Source organism: Globicephala melas, chromosome 18, assembly GCF_963455315.2.
Source record: "Globicephala melas chromosome 18, mGloMel1.2, whole genome shotgun sequence".
Lineage (NCBI taxonomy): Eukaryota > Metazoa > Chordata > Mammalia > Artiodactyla > Delphinidae > Globicephala > Globicephala melas.
In genome coordinates, this window is record NC_083331.1 from 3,261,626 (window position 1) to 3,277,637 (window position 16,012).

At 44.4% G+C, this 16,012-nt stretch overlaps 1 protein-coding gene across 3 annotated transcripts in view; it reads left to right on the forward strand.

Annotated features, from left to right (window-relative positions):
* Positions 1 to 6,648: 6,648 nt before the first annotated feature.
* NUP58 (nucleoporin 58) overlaps positions 6,649 to 16,012 on the forward strand; it is a 34,697-nt gene continuing 25,333 nt past the window's right edge. For 2 of the 3 annotated variants that reach the window (XM_030882673.2, XM_030882675.2), the window contains exons 1-3: positions 6,649 to 6,964; positions 11,065 to 11,207; positions 15,665 to 15,814. In XM_030882673.2, the coding sequence (XP_030738533.1) occupies positions 6,858 to 6,964; positions 11,065 to 11,207; positions 15,665 to 15,814 (400 nt within the window). In that variant the 5' untranslated portion in view covers positions 6,649 to 6,857. The remainder of the gene's footprint in view (positions 6,965 to 11,064; positions 11,208 to 15,664; positions 15,815 to 16,012) is intronic. The other variant, XM_030882674.2, reaches the window with a different exon arrangement.

Sequence of the window (16,012 nt, forward strand, 5' to 3'; positions counted from 1 at the left end):
TATGAAGGGGTGGGTCACTCAAGGGAAATGAGTAGACACTATAAAGGAGAAGAGTTTTGTTCACTGAGACTCATTTTTATTCTTACTAATGTTCATAAAGCATAGGGTCCAATTTAAGAGGACCTGTATGTGCACCAGTGTCCCTAAATTCTAACCTTCCCTAAAAAAGTTGGATCAGTAAAAATTACCAGAGTAAGTATTTTCTGCTGTCGTTATCACGTTACTTACGCAAACAGGTCACTTAATCCAGTTACAGCACCAACGGAGGAGTCCCCGAGACTTATAAGCTAACCTGAGGGAAGGCCAGCCAGCCAAGAAGAGTTCTGTCTCTTAGGGTTAGTCAGACTGGTGAATATCAAAATACCAGCTTGATCATTGGCCATGAGAAACACACGTTAAAGCAGACAGCAGTGAGGGTCAGCGTATTCTCTTCCTGTAAAGCTAAGTGGACACTTTGCAAAGCTTACTTAGCATGAATTCGGGCGAGGGAAATGACCTAAATGATACGACAGGCTGTTGTCATTCAGCCAAGATCCTGATGCAGCTGTCAACCCATCTGTAGTTGTGATGTACCAACTACAAGACAAGAGAGCAGTGTTTCTGGGCTAGGAAAGCCTCTGGGGGCAGCCCTGATGTCTCATTATTATAGGGGTATGTTACATATCCCCAATCTAGTTTCTGAACATCTCTGCGCTGAGACCCCATTTCTTTAGAAACGCCACCTGGTCTGCTAAGTTCCTATCAAGATGTAGCCTGGAAGCCATGCTATCTTTTGGAGGGAGTCTTAAAACATCTGTGCTTTGCTTAATTTTGTCTTGATATATATATTTATAATTTCCTTTATTATCCAACTTCTAGGAGACACCTAGATTTTGCCTTATATGGGCCTACAAAGACTACTTAAAATAACATACTAGTTATTGATGACTTTAATAAAATATAATTTTCTTAATTGACCTTGCATTTAAAAATGGAGGGTTTTTTGCATCAAAAATTAACAAATACACAAAAAGCAGTAAGTAAACAATCATGATGGTTTGAAATAATGAGGAATCAGTTTTCCACATTCATTTCTCCCTAATGCTTAGTGTTTATTTTTACACTTTTAAAAAAAAAAAACCCACTGAGTTCCCCTATAAAATACACAAGAGATGTCTGGTGCTATGATTGTCATGTGAGAAAACATTTCATATTTTAAAATTAAATGTTAATGCTTTTATAATTATATTTACTGCTTACCGTCTAATGGGATATTATGAAAGCAATCACACTTCCTAATCTGGGTGTTTCTTAAATAGAAATAAATCATTAAAAGAGCAAGAATTGGCTGCATTTCTCAGCTTTTATTTTTAGGTGGATTACTGCAGAAGCTGAAGCCTATGCTCAGAATTCTTTCTGGAATCAAAGCTGTTTGAATTCAGATCTCCTATCTGCCCCTTATTAACTGTGAATCTAGTAAAATTATTTAACTTCTCCAACTCCTGGTTTTCTTTTCTGTAAATAGCAATGCTTACCTTTATCCCCTCCATCGAGTTATTTGTTTTGGTTAAGTGAAATCATGAACCCAAATCCATTAAGCATAGCAGCTGGCCTTAATAAATTCTATAAATAACAGTTGTGCGTACGTATGTATCAAGCGTTCTTAACTGAGCGCACTGCATACTGTATCCCAGTGATCATATTTGGTATTCTATAACCTGTGATTGAGGAGGCCCAGCCACGTGCATACCTCCAGGTTAGGCCACGTACAGGGCTGCTTCAGTCTCATGCTGAAGTTGAGACCTAGTATAATGTTTCCAGGTCAATGTGAACCTCACTCTCTCAGGATATGAGGGTTTGGAAACTTGCCCCTTACTCTGTCTTGAAAGTTATTTGTAATTTTTCTGCTTTTCCTAACTGTGTGACCTTCTCTCTGAATCCTTTAGATAAGGGAATCTTGGTGATTTACCCCAGGGGCATATGTGTCTGCTCTTTCTGTCCATTTGTACCCGCTCTCAACTTTGGTCTATACAGTGGCCGGTCGTGCCCTACTCTGTGTAACCACTTTACTGAACCCTGGGCTCTTCAGGGGTGAAGTGGGCAGCAACTTTCTTTTTCTCCACGGCTGCCCTCCAAGCCTGCTTTGTCAGCTATCCTTTACCCTCTCCTCAGTAGGAGCTTGAGCTCGTAGAGAAGGACCGGTCATTCTTGGGTTTTAGAAGAATCTGATTTTTAGGAGTTACAGGCTCATCCCACTTTCCCCCCATGTGCTTGCTAGCTCCTGCCTCTGCTCCCTGGGAATCGGGTCTTACTTGGCTAGCTCCATTATAATCTGGCATCACTGATGTATGAAGGCCCCCTCTTTCTCCCTCGGGCACTCAGTCAATTAGTTAACCCTTCACATTGCCTGAAGAAGGTACCGCCCTCTCCAGTTTGTTTCTTTCTTTTTTTTTTTTTTTTGGTACACGGGCCTCTCACTGTTGTGGCCTCTCCCGTTGCGGAGCACAGGCTCCGGACGCGCAGGCTCAGCGGCCATGGCTCACGGGCCCAGCCGCTCCGTGGCATGTGGGATCCTCCCGGACCGGGGCACGAACCCGCGTCCCCTGCATCGGCAGGCGGACTCTCAACCACTGCGCCACCAGGGAAGCCCTCCAGTTTGTTTCTTAATGAGCTAGCTCTTGGTTTCCGACATACTCAAGGGCCGGCTATTCCTCTTCTAGATTCGTTTGAAACTTCTCAGTATCTGTACAATATATCTGTCTTTTTATGTCTCCCCAACACGTACATACACTTGTGCTTGAACTCCGTTGAGAGGATTTCGATTGCTTGCAACCAAAAGAGGCCTAATTAAGGTATGGGAAAACAGATCAAAGGGAATTGGACAGGCCTGGGGGAAATTTTATCCATGCTACGGGAAAGTCTTAAGAATGCATTCCTGCTTCACAGAAGTGGATATTGGTCTACGAATATGTGCCAGAATATTAAATTAATATTATTAATATCAATTAATATTATCAATATTAAACAGCATTTATTGTTATATTCCAGTCCTATAGATGTTCTGGACCTTGGTTCATCTTGGATATTTCCTGTGTTTCCCCGGTAACACGTGTAAAATTCATCTTTTAGTGTGGATTCCTACTAAAGATGGTATCCTAAATTTAGAATAATAGGGACTCAACTATAATGGCTTAACACAGAAGTTGATTTTTCTCTGAAAAGAAATTGGATGGTAGGCAGACCAGGGTTGGTTCGGTGGTTCTATAACCAGTGTTCATACAGTTTTTCTGCTACATCCTCCTTAGCATATGACTTCCATTCTTAAGTTCCTCACGGCCCAATATGGCTGCTGGAGAGCCAGCCATGTGTCTTGAGTCCAGGCAGTGGGAAGAAAGAAGGAGGAGAAAGGCAAGAGGGATGTATGCCAGCTCTCTCCTCCTCTACATGAGCCAACGCTCATCTCATGTCTCCCACTTACATCTAATCAGCCACATTTACACATAAAGGAAGCTGGGATTCTGGTTAGTGTGCCATCTTGAACAAAACTGGGATTATTATTATTTTTTAAATAAATTTATTTATTTATTTACTTTTGGCTGTGTTGGGTCTTCGTTGCTGCGCTCGGGCTTTCTCTAGTTACGGCAAGCGGGGGCTACTCTTCACTGCGGTGGCTTCTCTTGTTGCGGAACACGGGCTCTAGGCGCACAGGCTTCAGTAATTGTGGCTCGTCGGCTCTAGAGCGCAGGCTCAGTAGTTGTGGCACACGGGTCTAGTTGCTCCACAGCATGTGGGATCTTCCCGGACCAGGGCTCGAACCCACGTCCCCTGCACTGGCAGGCGGATTCTTAACCACTGCGCCACCAGGGAAGCCACCTAGAATTTTTTACAGTACTATTGCCTTTCAGATAATTCAGCTTGATTATAACATTAACAACGTCATCATACACAAGTAAATCAGCAAAGGTGGGGTTTCCTAACAGAATTTTCACAATATAAAAAATAAGGGGGCTTCCCTGGTGGCGCAGTAGTTGAGAGTCTGCCTGCCGATGCAGGGGACGCGAGTTCGTGCCCCGGTCTGGGAAGATCCCACATGCTGTGGAGCGGCTGGGCCCGTGAGCCATGGCCGCTGAGCCTGCGCGTCCGGAGCCTGTGCTCCGCAGCGGGAGAGGCCACAACAGTGAGAGGCCCGCGTACTGCAAAAAAAATAAATAAATAAGGGGAAGCAAAATGGCTTGCTATCGAATTTAGAATTCAAATCACTTGCTTCATCCTCAGAAAGAAGCAATTCACATAGAACTGATACAAGGGTTCAAGTCCCATAATGCCCAGTAAGAATATTTGGAAACATGCTTTGGAATAGGATGTTACTCTTGTCAGGAAAGGAAGGTAAAGCCAAATTCCAGTGCTCCATGGTTTTGCCTGGCTGGAAGGGGTTTTATCTTCCACAGGCATGAAGTTTACGTTATTGCCACCTTACTGTGAAGTTTTCAATTGAATAAACAAACAATTGGGCTTACAGAAACTGCTTTCTTTGGAATTTTATTCCTGTAGAGCATATGGGTGAGAATTTCTTTTCTTTTTGCTAATAGGACAAACAGAAGAAGGCATATAAGATTACAAAGCCTCTTTGAGGTCCAGTCTTACATTTGGGGCCTCTAGAGGCATGTGGTAGATTGTAATACTGTTTATCAAATATTCCAGTTTCCATTTCTGCAGTGCGCCTCTGTGTGGGATTTTGGGGTTTCTGCAGCAATAACTTAAACTACTCTGACAGATACAAGACAGAAATGCTGTACTAAAATTTTTTAAAAATAAAGTTTAAAAAATAGTTTGTCAATTTGAGTGGCACCCCTCCAAAGTCTCATCTCTGAGCGATTTTCCCACTATTTTCTTTTATAAACTTATTTTTAGAACTGTTTTAGATTTACAGAGTTATTACAAAGAGAGGTCCTATATACCCCACACCCAGTTTCACCTATTATGAACGTCTTATATTCATCCCTACTACATATTTACATGCTCTTTCCATCCAGCTAATCTTACATGTGTTGGTAATTAACATATATGCAGTTAAGTGCCAGGAATTTTGCTCTTACTAATTTTATGTTGGTATTCTTCAAAAGTTTTGGAAAGGATATGCAATGGAATTAACACATAGGTTGCCACTTTCTACCTTTTTACAAAAATCATCTGGATCTATCTTTTTTTGTTTCCAAGTCAAAAGTACCCTTTGATTTTATATCCCCAGTTCTCTTAGTGACCATCCTATACTCATCACTGATAATAGCATTCTCTAGACCACTGAAGCTCAAAAACCCCACAATATTTTTTCTCTTCCTGTTTAATCACTATGAACTTTTTCTTTATACAATAGTTCAAATATGTCCCTTTTCTTTTTTATCATTCCCACAGTGACCGCCATAATATTTGAAATGCATTTAATTTTTAAATTATACACAGAGATGGTGTATTAGTCTGCTCAAGCTGCAATAATAAAATACCACAGACTGGGTGCTTAAACAACAGAAATTCATTTCTCACAGTTCAGGAAGCTAAGTTCAAGATCAAGGTATTCATGGGCTCTCTTCCTGGTTTACAGAAGGCTGCCTTTTGGATGTGTCTTCAGAGGCAGAGAAAGTGAGTTCTCCGGTGTCTCTTACTGTTAGGGAACTAATCCTATCATGAGGGTCTCACCCTCATGACCTCATCTAAACCTTACTACCTCCCAAAGGCTCCATCTCCAAATACCATCACATTGCGGGGTTAGGGTTTCAACATGTGGATTTTGGAGGGACACAGTTCAGTCCGTAGCAGTTGCCAATGCCCAAGATCAATGCAGGAGAAAGTGCTGCATTAAGGTGAGCTGTGAGACGTCAGGTTAGAAGGATCTGTGATGTGTAAGACTCTGAGCGCCACACGGGAAGTCCCACGGTTTCTGATCAAGGCAGTGTCCTGGTGGGAATTGTTTTAGGAAAGCAAATACGGTGGTTGCTTATAAGACGTATCTTATTGGAAGAAATCGCAGGTAGGAAAACCCTCTGCGAGAGTAATGTAACAACCCCTGATGGGAAAATAAGCATCTGCATTATGAAGGCAGCACCTCGAACTCACCACCGCCTGCAAGCCTTTCCTCATCCTCCCGTCAGAGGGACTCTCCTCTTTAAAGCCCCATTTTCCTTATGTTTAAGGGTTGCTCACAGAACCCTTACATCGGTCTTGCTTCTGTACTTTTCTTATCCCGTCTAGTCTGTGCATCCTCCCTGGCAGGAGGCAAGGATATAAGCAATAACTGAGATTAAGCAGCCATAATGCAAAGGTTACGTCAGCACAGATGCCAAAACAGGAAGAACCGAGAGAGACACGGTCCCATCAGGATATCCAGACACCGCCCCCTCCCCTCCCCTCCCCTCCCCTCCCCTCCCCTCCCCTCCCCTCCCCTCCCCTCCCCCCTCCCCTCCCCTCCCCCCTCCCCTCCCCTCCCCTCCCCCCTCCCCCTCCTCCCCTCCCCCCTCCCCCTCCTCCCCTCCCCTCCCCTCCCCTCCCCTCCCCTCCCCCCTCCCCCTCCTCCCCTCCCCCCCTCCCCTCCCCTTCCTCCCCTCCCCTTCCTCCCCCTCCCAGCGGCCCCTGCGTGGCCGCCGGCCCCGCTCACTCCCAGCGGCCCCTGCGTGACGGTCGCGCTTCCGGAGGTGCGTGCGGACAGCCGCAGTATACTTGAGCTGCGCCATCTCCACACAGTTGGGCGGTCTTCGCGTCCGCTGGGCTCCGCGTTCGCGCAGGGTCGCGGCTGGGTGGGAGCGATGCTGCCCGGCCCGCTGGGGCCTTGAGGCGGGAGCGGCGAGCCGAGCCACTAGTTTGCCAACCGCGCCGAGCCCGCAGCCATGTCCACGGGGTTCTCCTTCGGGAGCAGCACGCTGGGCTCCTCCACCGTGGCCGCCAGCGGGAGCGGCACGGGAGGCGGTTTCTCCTTCGGGACCGCGGCGTCTAGGTAACCGCGAGCGGCCTTCTTCCCGGCGGGGCTGGGGCGGGTGGCCTGGGGGTCGCGGGCGGCTGGGGCGGGGGGCGCCGGCTTCCACGCGGAGGCCCGGCCGCGGTTTCGCCGCTTCTCTGGGCCTATCCCGGCGCCCGGTGAATGTCGCAGGGATGAATGGAGCTAAGGTTGTCGGATCTAAGCTCTTTTTAGAAAAAGAGACTTAATAGGAAATTGTAAGGGGGACAAAGACAAATTTCTCCCCGATAATTGAGACGCCATTGCAGGATATACGTTTTGGGACATTAATGATTTCGTGGTTATTTTAAACGCGCTTTCAAACCTTTTGTGCCTTATGGGGCCCTATCTGTCCTCTTGGGTTTTTTGTTTCAAATACTTGTTACAGCACTTTTTGGTGGTAGTTTTGAACAGTATGTGCAAATTAGTATATCACAGGTGAGGATATTGTGCTGACTCTCATTGTCTTTTACTTAAATTGTGAAATGTAGGCGCCATAGTCATCGTCTTTGTGCAGCCTGCTACCTCACCTCTTCAAGTGATAACAATTTGGCCAGCAGACGTCCAGAAAGAGGCAATTAAAATAAAGATCATTTTAATGATGCGAGGTTTGCTCTTTAGAGCTCAAACTTCTGAAGATAAAAATGGAGATCGTTAAATCAAATAGTGTGCCTAGAATGAGTTACAGGATAGCTCCCGGAGCTGGTAGATCAACAAAGCAAATATCCTTCAATTTTGTCTGTATGGGAGGGGGTAGGGTGGGCAAAGACTACACGGTGAAGTCAGAAATCTGGAGTTCTCCTTAATAGCTCCTATGCTGTCAGTCTGTGCACTTAATCAGTAAGGCCTGATCATTTTAATGCTTTACTTGCCATTTGCTTCATTTCCAGGGCCACCACCCTGTTGCGGGCTGTGGTCATTCGTGGAACAAATGTTTGTTGAACGCATTCCTAGGTAGTAGGCTCCCCTTTAGGTGGTAAGATAAGTCCTGCTCTCCTGAAGCTTACATGAAAGATCGTAATACTTAATGATTCCTGCCAGCTTCTCAACCAGTAACCTTCTCCTGTTAGATGAAAACTGCTCCCATCACCTCCTACTTTGATTAGTTCTCTGGAATCCCAGTTGCTGTCTCAACTGCTTTTACATCAACAACTTTTTTTTTTTTTAACAACGTTGTAGCCAGATTAAAAAAAAAAAAAATTCCCATTGCCTCCCTTCAATGATTTTCCACTATCCTTGGAATGAAGTAAAAATAAACCTTACCATGGTCTGCAAGGCCCAGTCTGGAACCTCTTCAGACATCCTGAGCCCATCTTCTCATTTTTGTTTGCTCCAATTCAGTGATTCAGACCCAACTGTAAAAGAAAATAATAATAACATCTACAGGCATACAGATAAGTAACTGACACAGTTTCAGCGAAAGATACTACCCATACTCTTTGATATTTTCTTTTTTTTTTGGCCTGATATTTTCTATTCTGTTCCGTTTCCTTATTTTAAAATGCTGGTTGTGAGCTATTAAATTGATTTTTTGCTCATCTCATGGGTCCTGATCTTAGTTTGAAAAACACAACTTGGGCTTTTTCTCAGTTCCTCAGGTGAAGGCCAAACCCCTTCCCACTTTAGGGCAGTTCCCTCTGCCTGGAATTGCCCTACCACCTCTTGTGCTGAGCTGATGCCTGCTTGTGGGACTCAGGTGCTTACATCGGAGGGAAGCCTTTTCTGACCTGTCAGTGTAGAGAGGTTTCCATCCCTTACCCTGTACCATAGCACTTATCACAGTTGTTTCAGTTCTTACATTTTTTGTTGACTTCTTTACGCTCCATGATGGTGGAGATCTTTTCATGCTAGTTTTCCAGAAGACACAGTGGAGCTCAATATGTATTTGTTGAATGCATGAATGATTGATAAATCTCTTTCTCTGGTTGGAAACTTCCTGAGGGCAGGGCCTGAGTCTCATCTGCCACTCCGAGTCCCTGTGACAGTGCCTGGCAGGGCTTTTATAAATACTTGTTGAATGACTGAGTAAATGAATTACTAGCAATAAACTAGAAAAATGTATACATGCTGTAGAAAGGCTTGGGAAATTAATAAAAGGAGAGACGGTCTAACACCTGCCCATTGGAGTACTGGTTTGGAGGCCTAACGTTCTTTTGGTAAATGCACCTAGGTTAGGTTAGCTCCCAGGTCCACGGTAGGGCAAGATTCCATTCTTCATCTGGCAGGGTCTGCTGGCTTTTCTGCATCATGTCCTTGTTGAGGAGCTGGCAGATAATATTCGTTGAGGCAATAATTGGTTAGGTCTGAGGTAGCTTTTTGTTTTTCTTTAAGTGAATATTTCTGCCACAGAAATTTCTCCTTTGCTTCTCTGGTAAAGTAAGATTTTACTTTGATATATTTTCTTTGGTAATGTTTTCAACTTTATGAACTTGTGAAACACTTCATTGTATCGTTACTTACCTTAGATTGTCAAGAAATTTTAAATACTTTAATTGTCTTAAAAATACATACTTTCACTGTATATCTTTTGTGTATTTATGGAATAGCAGTAAAAACATGGGATTACTGACTTGTTTGGGAGGAAGGGTAGCATAATAAACATTTCCTTAATTTGATTCTTCATAATTTGCCAACAAAATGTTTCTTAAAAATACGTTTTGGTTCAGTTGTACTTTAATTCTGGGTGACACCTTGCAGCCCTGCTCTGCCAGCCCCCTGTGCTTGTATACACAGAGGGGCACGTACACACGTGCTAATAGGGAAAGACACAATTTGGGTGCACCCTCTCCTTTTTCCTGCTCAGTGTTGATGACTGATTTCAGGTTCTCCTTCCTTGAAAACTCCTCCCTCTCCGTTGCCCTCACAGTGATGAACTGGCCTAGAACCTTGTACATGATATGTTTAGTTGAATTTATAAGTGCTTCTTATGATAATGGTAGCAACAGCATTTATTGAGTGAAGTTAATTTGCCCTTCGTAATCTCTAAATCTTTACAAAAAATCTTAAGTGGGTACTGTTATTCCCATTTTGCTGATGAGGAGATAGAGGCCCAGAAACATTCTGTCATACAAGTACCAGCACATTGGAGAGCTGGTACCGGAGCCTGGCCAGAGCAGTACTGCCTGCCCCTTCCATTGAAATGCCGCAGGCTTTGAAGCTTTTTTAAAAAACTGACATGCAGTTCCGCCATGGTGTTTACGTCTATGTGGAAGGCCAGGGAGAGAAGTAATAAAGATACATATGTAGCATGAACGGGATTTCCCATTATGTTGTACATGTTGTAATCTCTCTTAACCCTCCGACATAATTTTTGAAGTGTCAAATTGTCAAGGTTTTTTGGCTTGTTTTCATTTGTTCTACCATTTATAGGTAGCAAATTTGAGCCTCTGCAGCTTGCTAAGAACAGTTGAAAAGCTGTAAACTTTGTTCACATCACTTGTTATTATCAGCTGCTCTTTTCTAAGCTTTCAGAACCTCTGAAGAGGGTTTCTGCTGATCTTACACAGTCTTTTTAGAGGGGAGCTTTGCTTTGCAGCTTCCTCGTGCCAGGGTATGTCTATTCTTGTCCCTCATCCCCACCCCCAGGGCTGGCGATACAGCAACAGAGAGGTGGTGGGGACAGCTTCGAGTAACGTTCCTATTTCTGGGCATGTCTTTATGTTAGCAGTCGGGGAAGAACAAATGAGCTTAGCAGTGTGAATTGTACATACATAGTTCAGAAGGAAAATGATCCGTATTTGTAGAATTTCCTATGGCTGTTTTAAAATACGCTAGCTTTCAAACAAAAACTGGTGAAAGCAGGATATATGTGATCTTGTTTATGACTCCTTGGCATCTGAAATCCTAAATGCTATAGATTCTGCTTTTCTTGAAGACTGCTGTTGCATTTTTTAAGAATAATTTTGTATGTGGATTTATTTTTATAGAGAACAGAAAAATATTTGAACGTGGTTGGTTGAAGGTGAGTTGTGATTACTTTTGTATCCTGTGGAGATGTGTGAGGTGCTTAAATGGAGAAATAACCTCGAAGAGCTAACTTGCGTTTCCCTTAAATAAGTATTGGCTCTAGTAGACTTTATTTTGTGTTTTCTATGAACAAGCAGCCCTTCTGTGGGGCTCAGTCTTGGGAGCCTCGGGAGCACGGCAGCTCCAGTGACAGCACCTGCTCCTTCTGCTGGCTTCGGAGCCGGGCTCTTTGGATCTAAGCCTGCCACTGGGTTCACTCTAGGAGGAACGAACACAGGTAAGGAGGGTTGTCAGATTCTCAGGGAGTGGGTTTGGGGTATTCATTCTTTGCAGGTTCTGTCCTGTGTCTCCTCCCTTTACAAGGATCATCACTGGTGGTAGACCTAAAAAATGGTAAATACTGAGATGAAAAGGCAGACAGGGATGTGGGATCAAGGGTCAGAGATAGGGCCAGCCGTTAGCTGTGACTGACTTCAGTGTAAGGAAGAACAGCACACACATACATTTAAGAATTAAAGGAAATAAATCTATTTAAAAGTAATGAATTAAAGTAATTCAAGTTTATGTTAGATTATGTAATGCAGTGTTTTATCTTGGTGAAGACTGAGTCAAGTTTACAATTTGGACATTAATTAATTTAGTATATGGGACAGTCAGCTTCCTTTTTTTTTTTTTTTTTTTTTTTTTTTTCCCGTACGCGGGCCTCTCACTGCTGTGGCTTCTCCCGTTGCGGAGCACAGGCTCCGGACGCGCAGGCTCAGTGGCCATGGCTCACGGGCCCAGTCGCTCCGCGGCATGTGGGATCTTCCTGGACCGGGGCACGAACCCGTGTCCCCTGCATCGGCAGGCAGACTCTCAACCACTGCGCCACCAGGGAAGCCCTCCTATTTTGCTATAACATTATAATTTACATACCTAAGAGATGTTTCAGATTTTTTTATTATTAAAACAATTGTTGCACTGGGAAAAGGGCAGGAGGTAAAGGTTTCTGGTGGGCATTTCAATAATAAAAAGTTTTTAAAAAAAATACAGATATTTGGGCTTCCCTGGTGGCGCAGTGGTTGAGAATCTGCCTGCCAATGCAGGGGACACGGGTTCGAACCCTGGTCTGGGAAGATCCCACGTGCCGCGGAGCAACTAGGCCCGTGAGCCACAACTACTGAGCCTACGTGTCTGGAGCCTGTGCCCCGCAACAAGAGAGGCTGCGACAGTGAAAGGCCCGTGCACTGTGATGAAGAGTGGCCCCCGCTTGCCGCAGCTAGAGAAAGCCCTCGCACAGAAACGAAGACCTAACACAGCCAAAACTAAAAAAAAAAAAAAAAAAGTATAGCATTGTCTAGAGTCTGTGCATGTACTTTATTTCTGATATTTAATTTAAAAAATACAGATATTTTGTTATTATAAGCCAGAAATACGCTTCACTGGATCCACCATTTTAAAAGTTTACTTCCTTATTTACCTCTATTCTCTGCCCTCAGAGTCTCTTGGTCTGTGTAACCACCTTTTGCATTAAGCTGCCAGCCTTGACTGCAGCACTTTCACAGCTACACAGAGACCGTGGAAGAACTGCAGGCGTAAACGTGAGACCAGCCAGTGTGCCTCTTGAGACAGTGCCGGTGTTTTGTTTGGACTAGCTTTTTTTCCTCCTTGCCGGATTTTGTTATAGGCAATAGTTGTTTGCACTTTACAACTCTTAATCCCTAATTGATCAAATTATACACAGCCTATGATACGAGAACCAGTGCTATAGAAGGAACGCTGTATTAGGCAGTGGTTGTGGTGGAAGATACTGTGATACGCGTTAGTCTTACCAGCAGTGTCATCACTCCCTGAGGGTGATTCCAAGTCTTGCCCTGTTACAGGCCAAAAGAATGCCATCTGCCACTGGTGATTAAAGTTTATTTCTCTTTTTGTCCCCAGGAATAGCAACAGCTGTAACTACAGGATTAACTCCGAGTAGGAATTTTTGAGGGAAGGTCCCAGATCTCTGGTTTTTCTACTCTTTCCTAATCTCTCACAGAGCTGGGCTATAGAAGAAACATATAAGGAACTGAATATAGATCATAGATACTGACTTTTCAAAGAACTTTTCAGTATTTGACTATTTTTAAAAAATCGATGATTATGTAATCCTTTTTTAGTTCAGAAAAAAAATTTAATACAGAATTGGCTTTTTCTGTCAAAATTCATTTCACATTTATATTTTTCAGTCATTTAAGCCCTTTTAGTGAAAAAAGAACCAAACTTTAGGCCAGAAGTCTTGGAATTAAGCGCTGGTTGTACCTCTAAATAATTGTGAGGCCTTAGATGGTCATATCTGGCGGCTTTTAGTTATCTGTCAGATGAGGGTATTGTAATCAAAAGGTTTTGAATTCCCTTCCAGCTCAAAAATATCGTGGTTCTCTATCGTGATATGCTGCAGGGAATGTGGGTAACCAGGGTGACGGCACCTTGACCTGGATGCCAGGAAATGATGTGAAAGGACGAGAGGACAGTGAGGAACCGCAATTAAAGTGACTTAATTTAATTAAATGTAAACTTAAAATTGAAATAAATTAAAGATTGGTGAACTTTCCTCACTTAGATGCCACTTACATGTTATCAACAGAAAGCACGTCTGTCTACCACCAAAGTTTCGGACAGGACTGGTTACAAGGGCGAGCAGTTGGATCCTGTCCTGAGATTTTAGAGCCTGTGCGTGTTTCACAGCACGTTACTCTGGCAGGGACTTCCACTTGTGGCAAGGACGATCCAGAAGCATAGTTTCTGACTTCTTTTCTCTGAGTGCCTTCAGGAGAAGCCAAAATGCAGGTCATTCATAAATTCTCCGTTTAGTAACTTAGCGTAACTACTAGTTCCTGGCTGTGGCCGGGAGTCTACACAATGCCTTGATCATTGAGTATCAGCGGAAGGTGGTGCAGGACCCTGATGAGGTCAGGGGCCGCTGGGTGCCTGAGCAAGACCTTCAGCCTGTTGTGAGGCAAAGGGAGCAGGCAGGCCGAGCGATGGGTTCTTGTGTCATCTGACATGCGCTCTAAGAGACGCATGAAAGGCACTAGGAAGGCTGAGGAGGAGGAGAGGAGTTGTTGATTGGCGGGGCAGGGAGCACTGTTCCAGGCAGGAGGGGAGAGCGCAGAGGCCAGTCGTCAGAGGGTCCAGGGAAACAGGAAAGGTACTTTGCTCGTGGAGTTTAGGATTCTGAGGGTAGGCATGGTAGGAAGAGGAGATTGGCGGAGCGGGTTAGGACCACATAGGAAAGGGTTTTGGGTACCAAGCCTTTAGAATCTATTTTAAAGACTAATGTATAGACTTAGTGGGAACCTTAAGTCGGGGGAATCGCCAGCATGTTATTTTGTTCTTTTTTAAAGTAACTGAGATAATTCCAAGAGTAGATTAGAGGTTGGAGGAGACTGATCGTGGAGGTTATTGTAATAGTTCTTGAGAGAGAGATGGCCTGAGCTAAGGTTTTTGAGGATGTTTGTAATCCAGGGATATCTCTGAAGTAGAATTGACAGGACTTGTACTGATAGAATACAGGGGAGCGAGGGAATGTCAAGGATGATTATGATTTCTGGCTTGAGCAACCACATTGACCCTGGGGGATTTAGGAAATTTTTTTATAGGGAGATGTGTAGGGGTCCAGAGGGACATCCAGGTAGAGCTATAGCCTTTGGAGACTCAGGTAGACGTAGATTTAGACCCATGAACCTATAGTGAGATTCTGAAAGTGGGTGAGATGTTTCAGGAAGTGAGGGAGCAAGAATGGAGCCATCGGGAGGAGCATTTAAGAAGTGGACAGAGATACACAACTAGTACGTGTAAAGCAGATAGACAGCGAGGACCTGCTGTATAGCACAGGTAACTATATTCAACATCTTGTAATAACCTATAATGGAAAAGAACCTGAAAAAGAATATATATGTGTGTGTGTGTGTGTGTGTGTGTGTGTATATGTATAAAACTGAATCACTTTGCTGTACAGCTGAATCGCTGTAAATCAGCTATACTTCAATTTAAAAAAAGAGGCGAGGGCTTCTCCGGTGGCGCAGTGGTTAAGAATCCACCTGCCAGTGCAGGGGACACGGGTTTGAGCCCTGGTCCGGGAAGATCCCACATGCCACGGAGCAACTAAGCCCATGCACCACAACTAATGAGCCCACGTGCCACAATTACTGAAGCCAGTGCGCCTAGAGCCCATGCTCCACAGCAAGAGAAGCCACCACAATGAGAAGACCACGCACCAGAACGATGAGTAGCCCCCGCTCGCTGCAACTAGAGAAAGCCCACGCGCAGCAACGAAGACCCAGTGCAGCCAAAAATAAGTAAATAAATTAAAAAAATAAAAAGAGGTGAACCGAGGAGGGAGATGGACAGAAGGGACTGGAGGGCACTGACAGACACGGAAGCAGAGGAGGAGGATTTCAAGCAGCAGAGAAGATGTTTTAAATAGTCTTGGAGAAGAAGGACTGTGTTCTGTTGAGTGTAAAGGAAAGGAGGGGGAAGTGCCGTTTTAGGTGTATTTAGAGGTAGGGCTGAGATTGAGTTTCAGTATTACCGCATAGATTGGATTTTCATCTTTAGTGTGCACCCTGATTTGGTGAATGGTTTTTCTCTCTCATACGTATATAAGTACATATACCTTTGTTCCATCTACGAAAAGTAGACTTCTAGGCTCCTGATTGATACCTGTGTAATACACACGCAGCTATGGCAAGCTGGGATATTTTTTTACAGGCCCACCGGCCACCACCTCTGCGTCCACGGCAGGCTTCAGCTTAGGCTTCAGTAAACCCGCGGCGTCCGCCACACCGTTTGCGCTGCCCATCACGTCTGCCTCGGCTGGCGGTCTCACGCTCTCGTCCGCTCTGACGTCGACTCCTGCAGGTGAGGCGTGTCGGGGAAGGGTGGCATTTTCTGGTTGAGTTCTTATTTCACTCGATCAGTGAATGTAGGTATCCACCTTTGGTAAAGATAACTTCGGTTTGGGAGAATTTTTATTTCAGTCATTCAGCAGCGTTGACCTACTGAATTACTGGTTTGTGAAGATCAGCCTTGAGCATTAAAGCAGCAGAGGCCCTCTTG